This window comes from Hermetia illucens, chromosome 3 (assembly GCF_905115235.1).
Source record: "Hermetia illucens chromosome 3, iHerIll2.2.curated.20191125, whole genome shotgun sequence".
Lineage (NCBI taxonomy): Eukaryota > Metazoa > Arthropoda > Insecta > Diptera > Stratiomyidae > Hermetia > Hermetia illucens.
In genome coordinates this window covers 71,412,438-71,429,938 of record NC_051851.1, presented here as the reverse complement: position 1 = coordinate 71,429,938, position 17,501 = coordinate 71,412,438, and the positions used below count along the sequence as shown (strand labels likewise).

The 17,501-nt window shown below is 38.8% G+C and overlaps 1 protein-coding gene across 2 annotated transcripts; it reads left to right on the top strand.

Moving 5' to 3' along the window:
* The first annotated feature begins 2,005 nt into the window (after window positions 1–2,005).
* LOC119651272 (alpha-mannosidase 2) lies at window positions 2,006–16,793 on the top strand. 2 transcript variants are annotated; one of them, XM_038054777.1, is made up of 12 exons: window positions 2,006–2,447; window positions 11,676–11,906; window positions 11,973–12,120; window positions 12,174–12,345; window positions 12,399–12,700; window positions 12,759–12,945; window positions 13,020–13,611; window positions 13,676–13,864; window positions 14,623–14,813; window positions 14,882–15,392; window positions 15,458–16,021; window positions 16,082–16,793. In XM_038054777.1, exons 1-12 carry the CDS (start codon window positions 2,340–2,342, stop codon window positions 16,229–16,231), a joined length of 3,345 nt encoding a protein of 1,114 aa, XP_037910705.1. In that variant the 5' UTR covers window positions 2,006–2,339; the 3' UTR covers window positions 16,232–16,793. The 2 variants fall into 2 exon arrangements, with proteins under 2 accessions (XP_037910705.1, XP_037910704.1); XM_038054776.1 differs by having other exon boundaries at window positions 11,646–11,906.
* Window positions 16,794–17,501: the final 708 nt, after the last annotated feature.

The window sequence follows — 17,501 nt, the reverse complement described above, 5'->3', positions numbered from 1 at the left end:
GTCGAGGGTTATGTTTGAGGGGGCCCATATATGAAAAAGAAGGGTGTAATTTTTTTCCATCGAATATAGCCATGCTGGAGATCAAATGAAAATTCTGGATTAGCACTTTCCAAATCAATTTAGTTTTGAAGCGATTATGACAGGGGGGAGTATAAGCGTCATAATGGGGTCCCTTAAATTAAAGTGCCATTCTCAAAAACTATTCACCGGAAAAATCTGAAAAAAATCAGGATGACGCCTTCGAAATATCCTAAAACCCCCAAAATACCGTAAAACCCTCAAATAGGATTATCGCACCATTACTAACAAAATTATAACAGATCAAAGTTACCGTTTCTGTGCAAATTTAAGACTTTAAATATCATTATCACGCGAAAGTGTATATTCTCACATAATATATACATATATTACGTGCTAGATTCTAATGGGATAAATGCACACTCTAATGGCTTCATAAATTGTGGCTCCCCATCAGGCTAGCTGACTGGGTTGTGCTACATTGTGTGAGCAGAAGCCACGGAAATTGGCATTAGTGGACTCCGAGAGGTGCATTTGCATTTGGTTTTCCTGTTATATAGTACTTTTATCTCTTAACGTTATACTGCCTAAGTTTGTCAAAAGTTTGTTTGTTTACTATTTGTTTTTCTTCAAGTTTTTTATTTAAAATGTCAAGTTTATCTAAAATATAATAGTTTTCAGTATTAGATTACCATCGTCATTTTTTTGATTAGTGCGCCTTGCCTTACCACCTGCCAGTATTATATTTTCTCGGATCTAACAACAGGTGTTGTGTTATTTTTGTGTGGTTCAAGTTACCGTTTTTGGCACTAACCAACTTTGGTGTCAACGGTCCTTCACGTCTTAGCTTCTGTAATTCTTTTGCTACTTCACAGTCGTTGTAATTGACTGGATATTGTCCCTTACAATTTCCACATTTCGCCGGGGAACTCTGTTGTTTGCACTTTCTACTGATTCATGGTCACCAGCACATTTCACACAGCTTGAATTTTGATATCTTGACAATATCTTTGAGTGTGATGGCCACCTTGACATCTTTGCACTCGAGCATAAGGTCGCTGACTTTTCTCTACGCTTCTATTTTGACCTCCATATTAAGGATAGCTTTTAATTTGTGAATTTTGTTTGAGTCTTCATTATTATCGAACGTAAGCATGAACAATCGGATTCCTGGTTTACAGATTATTTGTTTTCCGTTTTCATTTGCTGGGAGTGAACAAGCCTGTTCTCTGGAGGATTTCATTTTCCTAATGTAAGATTCTCTAGCTTGTTCAGCTTTTCGCACAGTTACATTTCCTGGGGTGTTTTCAGTACGTTACTAGTTGGTTTTGTAGTTTTAGGTTTTCTTTCCTTTGATCTTAGTAGTATTTTTTTTTTTGTTATTTGAGTTACGTTTTTGGTCGATGGTGGTGATTTTATTAACCTCGAACTCCTTCTGAAAGGGTCAGTCAAATGCAATTAAAGGTACGTAAGACCGACCTCCTGAGAGGGTGGATTTTCCAGTACAACTGGTCTGCCACCTGAGGTATATATCCCATTGTTTTGTTCCATTGCATATGGGTGGATGCAGTTTATACCTCTTGCCAGGTTCAGCGTCCGCAGTTCATATTTCTTCACAGCACAATAGTTGTCTAATAGTTACCCAAGGCGACCACTGAGTCAACTTGATCCAGCCATGGCTGACTTTTGCCCAGTTAAAAGCGTTCAGGAACGTTATCTTGTGTTTCTAAACCCATTCAAATCATATCGAAATATGTAAAGAAAAAAATCGATCCTATAAAATCGTCATACTATACTACCAACTTAACTTCTATTTGCAAAACGAATAGTAAATTTTTTATTTAAAACTTGATAACGACTGTTTCCATGGCAGAATTCTTACTCACCACGTACTTTAATCATAACTTCACCTCTTGACAACTATCACTTCTGGTAACGCTTTAGAATCACGACTTCATCCGATTCTTGACGTTTCTCCTCATTTCGGAAATTTGTTTAGTTTTTGGTGTAGAAATGTCGTCGTTGGCGGGGTCAGTGAACATGTTCTTATAATTTTAGAAGATTTACAAATGTCTATGCATTAAATGTTATTGTGGAGCCGCATATTTATTTCGGCCACTTGTTACAACAGCTGTGCATCTAAAATTTATGTAATATCACGTGTTCTTTGTAAATAATTGACGATGTGTCTTGTTGTGACTTTGTGCCGGTGGTAATTTGATACGGAAAAATTATCAGTGAAATTTATGTAGTCGCCCTGGTGGGAACGTGTAGTAATTGATCGTAATCTGTGAAAAGTATTTGCCCGTGAAACAGTGAAAATGTTGCGAATAAGGCGAAGATTCGCTCTGATTCTGTGTTTGATTTCAATTTCTTTCTTTCTGTTCCTGTACCTACTAATTAACTTTTCGATTCCGGCTGATAAACAGGTACAGATTATTCGACATTTTGGGAGTTTCTTTGTTTTTTCCATGGTTATCATACACATTATCAGTTCTATCGGGATCAATCTAGCAGAGATGCCTGGTTGGCTAGAAAATTTTTGATTGATTGAACGAGAATGAGGTTGGGTGTCGGCAAAGTTTTTATGGTTTCTTGCACCGTCGCGAGTATGAGACCACTCACCGGATATAGGGCACGACTGTTGAGTGCTCTTCAGTTGCTTCATGTAGGTTTATGCTTACCCAGCGGTTTTACAGAATGTAAACACAGCTCTGGCTGGAGTGCATGTCGCAACTGCGAGTATTAAACAATTACAACAAATAATGCCAAGAAAGTTTGCAAACAACGAAATGTAGGTAATTCTCGCTACACTTAGTTGAGATGCAGCTATCCTCCCAGAAGGGTTAAATGCTTAAGATTAGAGCGGTAGCATACACACGTCAATAGCATGCAAATGGGGAAACTTTTCTACATCCACTTCTTTAGTGCTAAACCCAATTTTCTGGAGGATATTGCGATTTCTTTAATCGTGTGTGCCAACTCAAATCAAATTTTGGCACTTCTGATGGGAACATTAAAAAGTTTTCTTTTGGCATTTTAACAGGATCAACAAACTTCTTCTACGGATCGATCAGCTATCCTTTGAAGAACTCACCTGTTATCCATTTGTTATACTGGTCTGCAATGCATGTGGATCGGTAGAAACTTCATACAATTCATTGCATTGAATTCACCAATCTGCTCCATTTTTAATCGACTCAAAGATTCATCGTATGATTTTATGTTCAAATGTGTAAATAATGTTCTACTTTATGTGCTTTAGAGTCCTTGCTTCAATTGTTAATTATTAGGTATACAAGAATATAATTAGAATGTCTGAATGCATCATAATTTTCCACCAAATGTGTGGGTTGAGAGGTGTTCATCGAAAACGTCGCAGGAAAAGGGTTCCACTCGTTATCGTAGAATCATTAATCCAGCGAACGGAACGTTCTTCGAAGGGAATTTAATTGTAATTGCGTCAAAATGCATGCTTATGAGCATGGCGCTAGCGTCTTGAAAAATTTTTAAATTTTCTTGAATAACTGCTGGTCGCAGAATATCGTTCCTTGGGAAAATGCGTAAATCTTTAGTTCGTTTTCGTTGCCGGGTTCCTCGTGGTATAAACCAACCAGGTCGAGGCTCCTTTGTTTGAAAAGAGAGGATCTCCCTTTCGTTAAGGTGCGTTGGTGGCCGGTAGTAGGTTAGTGGGAGAATCCGTCAACAACTTTCCGCAACATCGGGCACGTATGCAGAATGGTGTATTTTTACATTGTTTGGACCAGACTGTGAGAGTCCCAGGATATTAAGGGAAGCCGTGAGGAATTTAGGTACCTAAAGCTGAACTACAGCCACTTTCTTTATAAGCCAAATTTAATTGATTTCCGGAGCCAGTGGCTCATAGTTCACCTTCTTCTCCACGTCCACGGAGTGATCCGTCTTGTCAACTAACAGTACAGGCTTGTTGTGCGTTATGTGGCGATCAGCTAGAATTTGCCGGTCCATATACATGCTGTGAGCAGAACTATCAAGTACTGCTTGCGGCTTATATCGGTAAACCGGACATGCTCCTGTAATCAGCCCATGCTTGTATGCAACGTTTTGATAAATCACCTTACATACAGCATTATGCCCGTTGGTGTGTAGCACCAGTGTCATTACAGTGCAGCCAGAAATGAGGTAGTCCAACGTCTCTAGCGCTGAACCACATATTCTGCACTGGTCGATCTCCACTCGCTCTTTCATTAGCTCGGGTGGCAACCACGCCATCCTGAATGGCACACATGAATCCCTCCGTCTTAGCAAAGAGCTCCCCAGCACACAGCCATCTGTTCGACAACTGAAAATCGACAAATGGCTGCCAAAGTACAACTTGGTGCTATCTAAGTATATCAAGAGTGTCAACTGAAACAATTGTATGCTATAAAAAATGAAAACAAGGGCACAAATTGCAACTCTATTAGTTATTGACATCTAGTCAAAAAAATCTAAGTCCTTGCTTCCTATATACCTTCCCCATAATTCATTCCAATTTGATTTTTTGCCTTGATGTCATTCCACAAATTTTCAAGCGAGCCTAGGTCTGGACTTTACGCTGTCTAATCACTACATTCAATATTTTCTTCTAAAATCCAATCCTTAATAAATTTTTCCGTCATTGCCACCTGCTGCTGTGGGTATTCGCCAGCATGCAATGAAAAATGTGATGATTCTTAATATATTAAGGTAGATGTACTTGTCTATATTCCAAGCCATTGTTCTTCTTTTTCTTAACAATGACCCATTCCATGTTGAGTATATTATGGATTAAAGTTTGCCTCTTTTCTGCAGTGGAAAAGTTGACTACCCATCAGGACCTATATAATTAGCCTTCATTTCATCGCTGAAAATGATCCTTTTCCAATAATTAGCGCGTTTTAATAATTTTTTGGACATTAAAAACTCATTTTTTTTAATTCGTCCGGGTGGCTCAGTAGATAGAGCGCTAGATTATCGTAGCAGAAAGCCGCAGTATATCGGCCTCTTTACTTTATTGTGGCATTCATGTTTATTACTGTATGTATATAATATATAGAATATTATAACTTTGTTAGTAATTGTAGGATTTTCTTCAAATTGTTAATTATTCTCTATGATTTTAAGGTTTTGTATAAAACAAAACCCTATTGAAATCGATTCAATGTCTGTCTACCTATCTGTCCGTCTATCACATTCGATTTATTCGGAAACGATGGAACTGAATATCACAAAAATGTTGTGAGAGCGTGTATTCTGTGGTTCCTTTACATGCAACAAGTAGCATCATTGCGTTAGGATTAAGGGAGGCTCTCCATATATGCGAGAGGCGGGAGCAACATTTTTTTCACAGAATATGGTCATCAGACAAAAGGGCTCAATTAGTACTTTCCGAAAATTATCTTATTTCTGACTTTGGCTGAAACGCAGAGAAGTGAGGACTCAACAAAAAGCAAAATAGGTCTCGTTCTGAGGTGTGAACAATGTGAAACAAGTCGGGAAACTGGAAGCTGGGCGCTTCAGGTATGAAAGGTTTTGTTTGTTTCTTGTGTGAGTATATTTGAGTGTAGAACTATCCCATTTATACGTAGCCCGTTAAGAATATGCATTTAGCATATCAGATTTAGTACTTCGGGTTGTAAATTTACACGGTAAGGCAACTTTGAGCTACTGTAACTTTGTTACTAATAGTATGATTTTGATCAAACTTGGAGATAATATGCTTCATATTATATTTTATACCACTACCAACTTTTATAACTCTGACATGAACTTCAGGGGGGTTTTACTCAATTTACTCAATTACTCAATTTTCCCAAAAATACGGTAATATACTATTATTAACTTAGTTTGAACAGATATCGATATGGAGAGTATTTTGGGTACCGTATAGATGCAGCTTCCTGACTTTTTTCAGATTTTTTGGGTGGGCAGTTTCTGAGAATGGCTCCGCTAAAGAAATCATCAGTTTGCACCCCTCCCACTCCCCGCCTTTTTAACAAATCTCAAAACTAAGAGACCGGTTTCGAAAAGTACCAATCGAGACGTTTTATTTGATACCCCACATGACTATATTTGGTGAAAAAAAATTTTACACCCCCCTTTTACATGTATGGGGACCCCCCCTAAATGTCAACGTGGGAGGATATTGGCTTCCTGAAAAAACTATTGCGAGTTTCGATTTGAAATTTGGAGAAATGATTCTTGAGACTATATTCTATCGAATCGAATGTAGAAAATACTAGTATTTTTTCGTTGTCATCAATCGTTTTTCTATTTTTGGTTATGTTCTGGTAAATTTTAACGGGGAACACCCTAATAAATAAAACCCATCAAGATTTATTGAAATCGATTGAATGAATTCCGAGAATCACTGATCGAAGCTTGAAAAAGGGTAAATTCGAGAAAAACGCCATTACCATTCATTTATGTGATATTTTTAAAAAAATCGAATTGTGCCATTTACAGTTTATCACTTTGGATCGGAATACTCCCGCTCTTCCTCTTGTTGCGCCGCTTTTTGGCCAAAGAGGCTTGCTTCGACGCAGCAGTCGTAGCTTTTTCAGCCATTGCGACTCTCCCTTCATCTTTTTACACCGCAAAGCCGACAATATATGCGTACTAAAACTACTGGGAAAAAAGTAAAAATCGATCGATAAAAAAATCGCGATACTAGTGCATTAAGATCATGCTAGAAGCCTAACAATTTTTTTAAGTAAAATAGATTATAATGTAGAGTACCATGCTGGGAAGTTTGGTGGAAATCCAACTATTGTTAACAAAGTACTAATGATTCAAATTTGTCTGTTTTGGTTGAATTGCATCCTAACACGTAACATGTACATATAGGATACTCAACTATTCTTACATAACAAATACACAAAATCTTTTAAACCCGAGGCACTGAGCTTTACTCGGCTCCGCATCTTTCTTAAGGGCCCGGAATACAGAAATTTTAACAAAAATTGTATGAGGTCCATGTCATTTTCCTCCTTTCGACAACATTGCTTTTGGGTGCTTACCATCCCTTGACCACGAGTTAAAGCTTTCCATTCTTGTACATGATTCACTTTTGATTAACACTTATAACACGTATCAATATTGGCCCGATCTTATTCTTTTCCAGCGTACAACGATTGTTAACTCAGTTCGTCATGCTTCCCGCGCTCAATGCTAAAGTGGAAATATTGCTGATATGCCTAATTTGCTCCGCTTTTTTAAAAATACCTTAATTAGCTTTTTCGACACTCAGCCCATGATACATCTTTAATATAAAAAGTGCGAGAACGATATTAAGTGAACAATTTCCATGTAACATGTTCTAATAGAGCACTTTCGCCGTACGTACTGCAAATTTCTGCCAAGCCTCCATAATTGTTATGCAAAATTTCTCATTTTTCAAACACTGTAATTATCACCCCCCAGCGCATTTGTTCTGTTGCCGTTTCATTATTACTTGTTTCCATCAATAGCATACAACCTACCTAACCACCGGTTCTGTTTTTATCAAGAAGTAAACAAATTGAATCGATTCGTGTATCGCAAAAAACAATTATCAGTTTTTCAACACGTTGGTGATAAAAAATAATTTGAGTCAGAATCGTGTAACCAGGTTTTTTTACAATAAAGCCTTGAATTTCGTAAAAGAATCCGTGAAAGCAAAATTTTGCAACTAATATTATGCAGGAATGACACTATTTTTTTCAACCCCTATATTTCTTACAAACAAAAAATAATTTCTAAACCTACTACGTACATAATACCTTCGAGTTGAAGAAATGTGCGCTGCTCCGCTTAAATCAGAGATATTTACAATAAGTTAAGATATTTACAATAAGACAGATCAAACCACAAATAGCCAAAACTAGACCGTGTTCTGTTGCCTCATACATGTAGACAGTATAATTAAATGATATTCTGCTTCTTTAATTTTGGTCCGGTCCAGTAGAGAGGTCAGCTCATCTTGATCGATTGCGTCATTTTTCTCGGTCATAGGATCTGGGTCTAAGAGACTCGCAAATCTCATCTTTCACATCAAGGCGTTTTTCGGTCGGTCTTTTAGCTATTTCCCATCAATCAGCCAATTTTAACAAATTACATGTCCACTTCCGATGTGATCATGGCATGTAACGTCACTATTCCAACACAGTATCTTTGCTTTCATTACCGCGAGACGGACAGTCAAGCTGCACTGAGTGCATTGAGCAGTCCTTTGATCACCTCGAAAATCGTTCAGGAATGCAGAAACCGTTTGAACTCTATGTCTAGATTCAATACGGTCGAACTACTCTGGATACCTGGTCACTGTGGCATAGAGGGAAATGAAATCTCGGACGCTTTAGCGAAAGAGGGATCAATCTCCCCTACGCCGGGACCGGAGCCAGCAATTGGGGTATCAGTAGCATTGGCTAAATCTGTTTTCAAAAACTGGGAACAAGTTTCCCATAATGACAGGTGGCAGAGCCTAAATGCTGCTCCACACATCAAACTTTTCCTGTCAGAACCGAACATACGTACCGCAAAGTTTATCCTGTCGAAAAGCAGGAGGGCTTGCAGGTGTATTGTGGGCATTCTGACAGGCCATAATTCACTAGCTGGGCATATAACGGAAATCCTGCGATACGTTAACGAATCCGGAATATTCCGTTAGACGGGGGTGGCGAGTACAATGGGCCAACACGGCCTGAGTGCTCAGAAGCTGTAGTTTCTCCCCCACTATACACACACATACACCGCGAGACGCCGTCATTGTCTTTGATGGTTGGCTAGCACACAAAACCATAAATTTTGAATTTGAAATATTCATTAATGCTTTGATCACAAAGTTCCTTTGCCACTACGTGTTCACCTTCTCTAAAGCTAGAAATGCAATGCAGAAAGGGCGATGTTTCTCACGGCGTTGGCGTCAGTAGTTACGCAGTTCTTGACAAACCCGGCATGGTTGATGGATGTTTGTACGATATCGTGTGTCAAGAATGCGTTCGAATATCTACCATACATGGTATGAGATATCAACCGATTGAATAATTTGAACATTCGCTTGGCAGCGTTTCTTTTTCCATATTAGAGCGGTCGTGTTTGCTTGCCAGTCAAATGGTGTTCTACTCTCCTTAAGAATCCGATAGCAGAACTCACTGAGCCAGCATGTTGAGTCGAAGCTCAGCGCATTCCAGAGCTCAATTTAATTGCCCCCACGAGTTCAGTGGCGCTGGCAGGTCGAATTGCTCCAAATGTCGATGCGCTTGTGGAAGTGAAGGATGGGTAAATTTTTCATTGAAATCTGGGCGGAGTATCATACCATCCATAACGATACGTCGCGGCTCGTTGATCAGTAAGCTAAGCAACATTCTTGTGATTAACGCAACAGAAGTGTTCGATATCCTGTGTGCGTTGTTGCCAGCTTTTGACAACTCGCTGCAGATCTTTCTCACCGCACCCGAATATCCAGAGTATAAAGATTTTCGGAGGACAGCTCGCTTATCGATCGCTTTCTTTGCTCTAATCACATTCCTACAAATTTATAAAAATAGCAATCATCATTTTGAAGCCAAGTACCTCGTTTAATGGACCGCATTTTAGCTTGATTCCATTTTTCTTCGACTTTGGTAATGATCGATAGTCACGTAAGCGTGATCATTTTTAAGGTTTTGTGTAAACACAAAACCTTATTAAAATCGGTTTACTGTCTGTCTGTCCGTCTGTCTGTCTGTCTGTCCGTCACACGCATTTTTCTCGGAGACGGTTGCAGCGATTGACACCAAATTTGGTGGAAAGCTGGGAACTGTGAACGCTCACGCATACAGTGAGTTACATCCTTTAATGATGAATTTAAGGGGGGGTCCCCATACAAGCAAAAGGGGGGTGTAAATTTTTTTTTCATCAAATATAGTCATGTGGGGTATCAAATTAAAGGTCTCGGTTAGCACTTTTCGAAGACGGTCTTAGTTTTGACATTTGTTGAAAAGTTGGGGAGGGCGGGGGGTTGAAAGTGACCATTCCTTTACGGGGGCCATTCTCAGAAACTACCCAACCGAAAAATCTGCAAAAAATCAAGAGGCTGCCACTATATGGTGCCTGGGCTCCGAAATACCTTCCACACTGATATCTGCACAAATCAAGTTAATAATAGTATATCACTATAATTTTTAGTAATGCGCTGCAAAACCCCCCTTAAGTTCATGCTAGGACTGCGAAATTTCGCAGCAATATAGGATATAACATAGAGCATGATCTTACCAAGTTTGGTGGGAATCGCACTATTACTAACAAAGTTATAATACTTCAAAGTTGTCGCTTCTTTGCAAATTCAAAACTATGAATGTCAATATCATCCGAAAGTGGATATTCTCACATAATATATGCATATATTACGTGCTACGTACTAAGAAATACACAAAACCTTTCGTACCTGAAGCGTCCAGCTTCCGGTTTCCCGACTTGTTTCTCTTTTCTCACGATATCGCCACTTTTTAATTTACGGTGAGGCACTTGTTTTAACGGTAATTGGTTCGCAGGAGAGCAATCAACGTTCGATATTAAGGTATGATACGGAACGGTTGTAAGTGACGGTGAGAAAATGGACGCGTCTGATAAGTACTGTTTCCAAATGCTTTTCCCCGATGGCAACTGTTGCCGCCTGTCTTTTCGCTCACATGACCATTAAGATCACTCTGTAACGACATAGTCGTCGACAGGCATATCGAGGGGTCAGAAGGTTTTTTTCATCGGGTCGACCTGTTTGGTCCATAGGCTGTAAAAAAATGTGTCGTGTGATCAGCTAAGATAATGGGGAGCTTCATCAGGCGGTCATCACATCTCTTCGCTTTTTTAATGCCGACACCATGTTGATCGCGGGCTTCCAAAGTAGAGAAGTTTATAGCCACTTTTACTGTGTATGCGCACACCGCCACCACCAGTTTCTTCTAGAGCGCTGATATCGATGCGCTTCTTGCAATTTCCTCTGAGCTATCACTGAGAAAAACAGATTTATGTAGCTCAGACGTCCTCACGCCATGTAATGATCCAGGGTTCTTGATGTAACCTTTGGCCATTTCTCGGCGGGACACTCTAGCATTTCCATGGAATTTTTAGTCAATGTAATGATCATTTCTGTAACGGTAATGAATATGATGATGAATGAATATGTTCTCTTGATCGGTCTGTCGTGGGACCCGCCATCAAGAATGATGAATGATCCAGGATTTAGCGCAGTGGAGTAAGTCCAATTATACTTTATTTATCTCTTACTCTGATCTCTGCGTTTTATTTTTATTACTGAGAATAGTAAAAAGTGCGCTGCCTTAAACCCCCTATCCCCCTTTATTTTCTGGGCTTGGGACCAACGTGTGATGCAAATAACGTGAAGGAGATGGAGGGTATAGTTAAATAAAAATTAATATTTACCATTTCCATTGCAAATACAGAGGTACTCTTCATATGGTATTAAAGTAAAAGGGCTATGAAAGCAACTTTGTTACCGGCTCCATATCAGAATGGATCTACTTTGTATGTTCATTATCAAACTCTCCGTTTTATGTTTATTTTTACATCCTCCTTGTGTTGTGTTTGTTATGTCCGTTTTATGTTGTGTTAATTGTTTTTATGTATTCTTTTATCTAAATTTTAAACAGAATTTGAATAATATCGAGAATAAATTAAAGCTGCTAGAAAATGGACTCTACCAACATGGCAAAGAAGTCCTCGACATCCGACGTCAAATTGATCACCTCAATGTCAATGGTGGTCCAAATGACCAGAAAGAAAGTGAAAGTCAAATAGCGGAACCGAAGGCCAGCTTGAATAAAAACGACATGTTTAAGGATATGGTCATCAATGCAGATGAGTATCAGAAGTGTTCAATTGGTGCTGAAATGGTTCCTCCTGACATTCAGGTAATGTAAACCTCTTAGTCTGAATTGCATTTAGATAGATTGGGTGGCAATATCAACTCATTCTAGATGCTGGATGTCTACAAAGAGTTGAAGTTTGATAATATCGATGGTGGTGCTTGGAAACAAGGCTGGGATGTTAAATATGACCCTATGGAGTTCAATAAACACCATAAACTAAAAGTATTCGTTGTTCCTCATTCACATAATGATCCAGGTAAAAATTTCGTTCTACTCCTCTTGGTCCTTATTACGACATTCCGATTTTAGGCTGGATAAAAACATTCGATGATTACTACGAACACGATACAAAAAATATTCTATATAATATGTTAAGACATTTAAACGAAAATCCAGACATGAAATTCATTTGGGCCGAAATATCGTACTTTTCCCGATGGTATGAATCTTTGTCCAAGAATTCTACAGAAATAGTGAAAAAGTAAGTGATGGCTATCTTTGATACAATTTGAAATTAATACAGTAATATTCTAGGCTAGTCAAAAATGGCCAACTGGAGTTTGTAACAGGTGGTTGGGTTATGCCGGACGAAGCGAACTCTCACTGGCTCAGCATCGCAATACAATTAGCCGAAGGTCAAAATTGGCTGAAGCAATACTTGAACGTAACGCCCAAAACCTCCTGGGCCATCGATCCTTTTGGCCATAGTTCAACGATGCCATACATTCTTAAGAGCGCTGGAATTGAGGATATACTTATACAAAGGACGCATTACTCTATAAAGAAACGCTTGGCACTTGAGAAGCAACTAGAGTTTAGATGGAGACAAGTTTGGGGTAATTTTAGGAAGTAATTAGTGAAAATTTATTGGTTTTTTACTGTCGTAAATCGCAGATGATTCCGGACAAACTGATGTTTTTACTCATATGATGCCTTTTTACTCGTACGATATTCCGCATACTTGTGGTCCTGATCCCAAAATTTGTTGTCAGTTTGACTTTAAGCGTCTCCCCGGCTTTGGATTAACATGTCCATGGAGAATTGCTCCTCAAGTCATTACAGATACAAATGTTGCAAAGAGGTAATGCTTCAGCATACTAGCGTTTTTGTATTCCGTTCAAAATTGATTGTCAATAATTCTCTTCACTTATACAGAGCTGAGCTAATCCTTGATCAATGGCGAAAGAAGTCTACACTATACAAAACTCGCTCCGTTTTGATTCCGTTGGGAGATGATTTTCGGTTCACACAAAGTACAGAATGGGAGTCGCAACGGAAAAACTATGAGAAACTCTTCGATTATATGAACAACGAGCCTAGCTTATTTGTAGAAGCTAAATTCGCTACCCTTCAGGAATACTTCGAGTCAGTTCATCGGGACAAACAGTTAACAGAGTTCCCGTCTTTGAGCGGTGACTTTTTCACATATGCGGATCGTGACGATCACTATTGGAGTGGATATTATACCTCCCGGCCGTATCACAAGCGAATGGATCGTATTCTTCTACACTACATACGATCAGCAGAAATGATGTATTCGTGGAATAAATGGGATGACAATTTGGGATTTGAGGACTTACTAGCAAATGCTACACGAGCATTGTCACTGTTTCAACATCACGACGGCATTACTGGCACAGCGAAAAATCATGTAGTTCGTGATTATGCGCGAATGATGAATTACGCTGTGAAATCATGTAAATTTATTATGCAGCAGGCTGCATATAGGCTGTTAACGAAATCAAGTGTAAGCATGAGCACATTATGTTAATTTAGTGTCATTTCATTGATGGAAAATTTATTCTTCGCAGGCTTATGAACCGGATTACAAATACACTTATTTCCATTTGGATGAATCACGATGGCCGGGACCAGACGATAGCCGAACGACAATCATTATTGCCGATCAGTTGCCCACAAAGCATGTTGTTTTCCATAATTCATTACCGCAATGGCGTGAAGAATTAGTCGAATTTTATGTGTCTACGCCTTATGTGAAGGTAGGTACTGTAGAGTAATTAAAAAACTATTAGGAATAGATAGAGCTTTAAAATAAAATCAGTCAGATAAAACATAAAGCTCCGGGAAAACAACAATGCATTCTGAATTCATGATTTTAGCAATATATGTTGCAATTTTTTCCATCGAACACTCCATAAGAAACTATTTTTTCCTATGTAACCCAATTGATAAGATTCCACAACTTCAATATATAGGGGCTGTTGACGGACTTAGAGGACGGAAAGCAAATTAATGCTCGATTTCAATAACTTCCCCTATCGAATGTATATTGTAGGGTTGAGTAGTATTGGCCGATGAGAAAATTCTTGTATTGATATTCACTTAGATGATCCCACAATCTTTCCTTTGAGGGTCAGGTTAACGTTGACTTTGGGTTTGCTCATATATATCCTGCTCATCGCCAAGAGCGTCCAGCCTATCGTAGAGCTCTTTGTAATATATAACATACTCGGGTAATGGCGATTGTGGACATTTACTTGGTTCTATCCGTTTCAGAGCCAAGGACGAGGGTTGATTGCTATTGAGTTTGATGGCTTTCTCTTTGAAAATGTTTTCCACAACATGAGCCACCAGGTTTCACTTAAAAAAGCAAAGAATACCGAAAGTGAAATGTATATCCAATACGTGACGCGGAAGTATTTCTTGATTATGTAAATGTATAGTATTACGAAGTAAAATAGACTGGAAGCTCAGAATCCACATACATATTGATGGCCAAATCTTTTTTATTTTTCAGGTTACGGATTTCGAAAATAAAAAAATTCAATCACAAGTGAGTCCGGTATGGTCGTGGCACAAATCGTATCAAAGCAATACCCATCCCCAAGCTTCCAATACTAAGTTTGCTTTGCTCTTCAAAGTCAAAGTCCCACCTTTAGGGATGGCAACTTATATTGTTCATTCTGTATCACCAAATGAGCCCAACACGTAAGCCTCTTCCTCCGCTTCTCCACTAATAGTTTATAGCATTTTAAATTTCCCTCCCCTTTGTTTAGCGGTGCTACCTTCGCAAACATCACCATTTTAACAACAGAACCATTTTCGGTAAACATTGGCGACTATCCACTCCCGCCCGAATTCACAACTCCCCGCGAAATAACACTACGAGTCGGTGATGGACCAAGCGCATCCTTCAGTCAATTTGGATTACTGAAATCTATGTCAGCCGGGGCAAATGCACAGACTGTCCCAATGCATTTGGAGTTCTTAAAATATGGTACGAGAAGACATCCGGCTTCAAGTGGTGCTTATTTGTTCTTGCCGGACGGACCAGCAGAGCATATGATACTAGGAGCTCCTACAGTGCTAATTTGTCAAGGTGTACTGGAATCCAGTATAACAACCGGACTACCATTCGCTGTTCATAAAACAATTCTGCGTGGCGAGGCTGTGGAGATTCGAAACAATGTCGACATTGGAAATATGGGGAACACTGAAATTGCGATGAGAATTTCAACGAACATTAACAGTCGGAATGTGTTTTACACTGACTTGAATGGTTTACAGGTAATAATCTGACTTCTTATCCTCCCTTTTCAATTAAATTTAATTTAATTTTAACATTGATGCAGATGATAAAGCGAAACTATTTCCAAAAGTTACCACTACAAGCCAATTACTACCCAATTTCTGCAAGCACGTATATCGAAGATGAAAATATCCGATTCACCATTCTAAGTGGTCAGCCACTGGGTGGCGCCTCTCTGCAATCTGGCCAGATTGAGATAATGCAAGAGCGTCGTCTAGATCAGGACGATGAACGCGGCTTAGGACAAGGTGTTCTAGATAATCAACCAGTTATCCACATCTTCCGGTTATTATTAGAAAATTTGGAAGGTTGCAGTAGAAAACAGGCTGAGTATCCAGGCGGACTACTTACGCTTCAATCGTATCGGGAGTTACAAACTCTACTGCATCCCATCGATAAATTTGTATGGAACGATAACGATTGGTCGGGGGTAAAAGGGTCATTCGGTGACGAACATGAACCTCTCGACGTAGACTTTGAAGTAGGAATAGTACGAAGTTTGCCACTGAAATATGGTGATAAGGGAGATATGCAAGGACATCTGGGATTAGTTGTACATAGAACAAATCTAGAAGAATGTGCGGATAGTGGAAGCCGAGTGGGACGGGTAATGTTCAACAAAAATATTACACATTGCGTTGCTAACAAGTTCCTTCCGATTTTCTAGGCAAATATCAAAAGACTGCTGAATTTAAATGATGACAACAACATATTCTCATCTAAGCTGACGTTTTTGAGTAAAAATGGGAAAGTTACCGCCGACGATATACACTTCTGTCCCATGGACGTTAAATCTTTTATTGTGGAGAGAAGATGATAAACTAGCGAAGGATGTGAGCTGATATCTCAGCATTTTTAGTTTTGTGATAATATTATACGTTTTTAGTTCATTTCAATTAAATGAAAAACTTTGGGAATTTATTTAAAATACTTAAAATTTTAGCTGAATCGTACTTGTAAGCAATTATACTTTAGTGAATACTTGCGAAATTCTATATTGTTGTCCGTGAAGAATTTACTTTAAAACTAGAATTAATGATTTGCTCGTCGTCCAATTGAATTTTATCGGGAAATATGATTATTTGTCTATGTAGGGCACAATTTGACGTTCGTTTATTTCCTTTCTGTTGTTTTTTTGCAGTACAGCATTGGGAAATGATTCAGACATTAGACAAGAAATCTATACTTAATGACACTTAATAAAGTAAATCATAGTTGCTAGTGTAGTTCTTTTCAAAAAGGATGTTGTATTCCCGTGTAGGATAAGATAATGAATATATACGATAACATTTTTATGTTTATGATTCTAGTTTTCACACCCGTACTGTACAACATTTTCAAGTTACATAAAAGGTGAAATAAACCCTTTTGAATCACAATCGTATATAATAATCAAACGGGGAATCCGGTAACGATTTCTTTCTTCTCCTTTAGTGGTTGCGGTAAAACTCCGGACCAGGCACCATCATCGTTAATATGCCATCAGTTTCGATTTCTGTCGAATTCGCGTGTTTTCTGAAAATGGACTTCTGGCACTGAAAAGCGCAGGACCTGCACTCTCCCAAGCTTTCCATACTTCTTCACGTCTGGATCTGAAAATAATTTGTGTATGTATCTATGAAAAAAGTATCAACCTCTGAACACAGAGACAGTAGTGGTACATTTTACACTATGCCCTACCTGCTACAACTGTAGTACATCACCACTAAAAATCTGAGGTCTGATGCGTCCAAAGGCGCGACACTTACATAGGAAGTGTTCCGTAAAATGCGCATGCTTGTTACAGGGCGGACACGTATTATCTTGTAATATTCCTATTCTGAACATAGTGAATTACTGAGTTATGGGTACTCAGAATGCCCACAAAATTTCTACATATTTTCGTGGTTTTCAACAAGAGAAACTTTTCACTATGCTTGTTTGGTTCTGACAAGAAAAGCTGGGGTGTTCAGCAGTATTTAGTGTCTGCCACTTGTCCTTATAAGAAGCTTACCCTCAGTAGTTGAGTTGATGGTTCTGGTCCCAGCATGTGAAAGATTGAACTGTATTTTGCTAAGATATTTGAGATTTCGTTTCCCTCTACGCGA

Bases quoted from the DNA above. Each gene is read 5' to 3' on its own strand.
- LOC119651272 (XM_038054776.1), top strand. From the start codon at position 2,340: ATGTTGCGAATAAGGCGAAGATTCGCTCTGATTCTGTGTTTGATTTCA. The intron at 12,121-12,173 runs GTAAAAATTTCG...TTCCGATTTTAG, and splicing joins TCATTCACATAATGATCCAG to GCTGGATAAAAACATTCGAT. The intron at 13,612-13,675 runs GTAAGCATGAGC...TATTCTTCGCAG, and splicing joins GGCTGTTAACGAAATCAAGT to GCTTATGAACCGGATTACAA.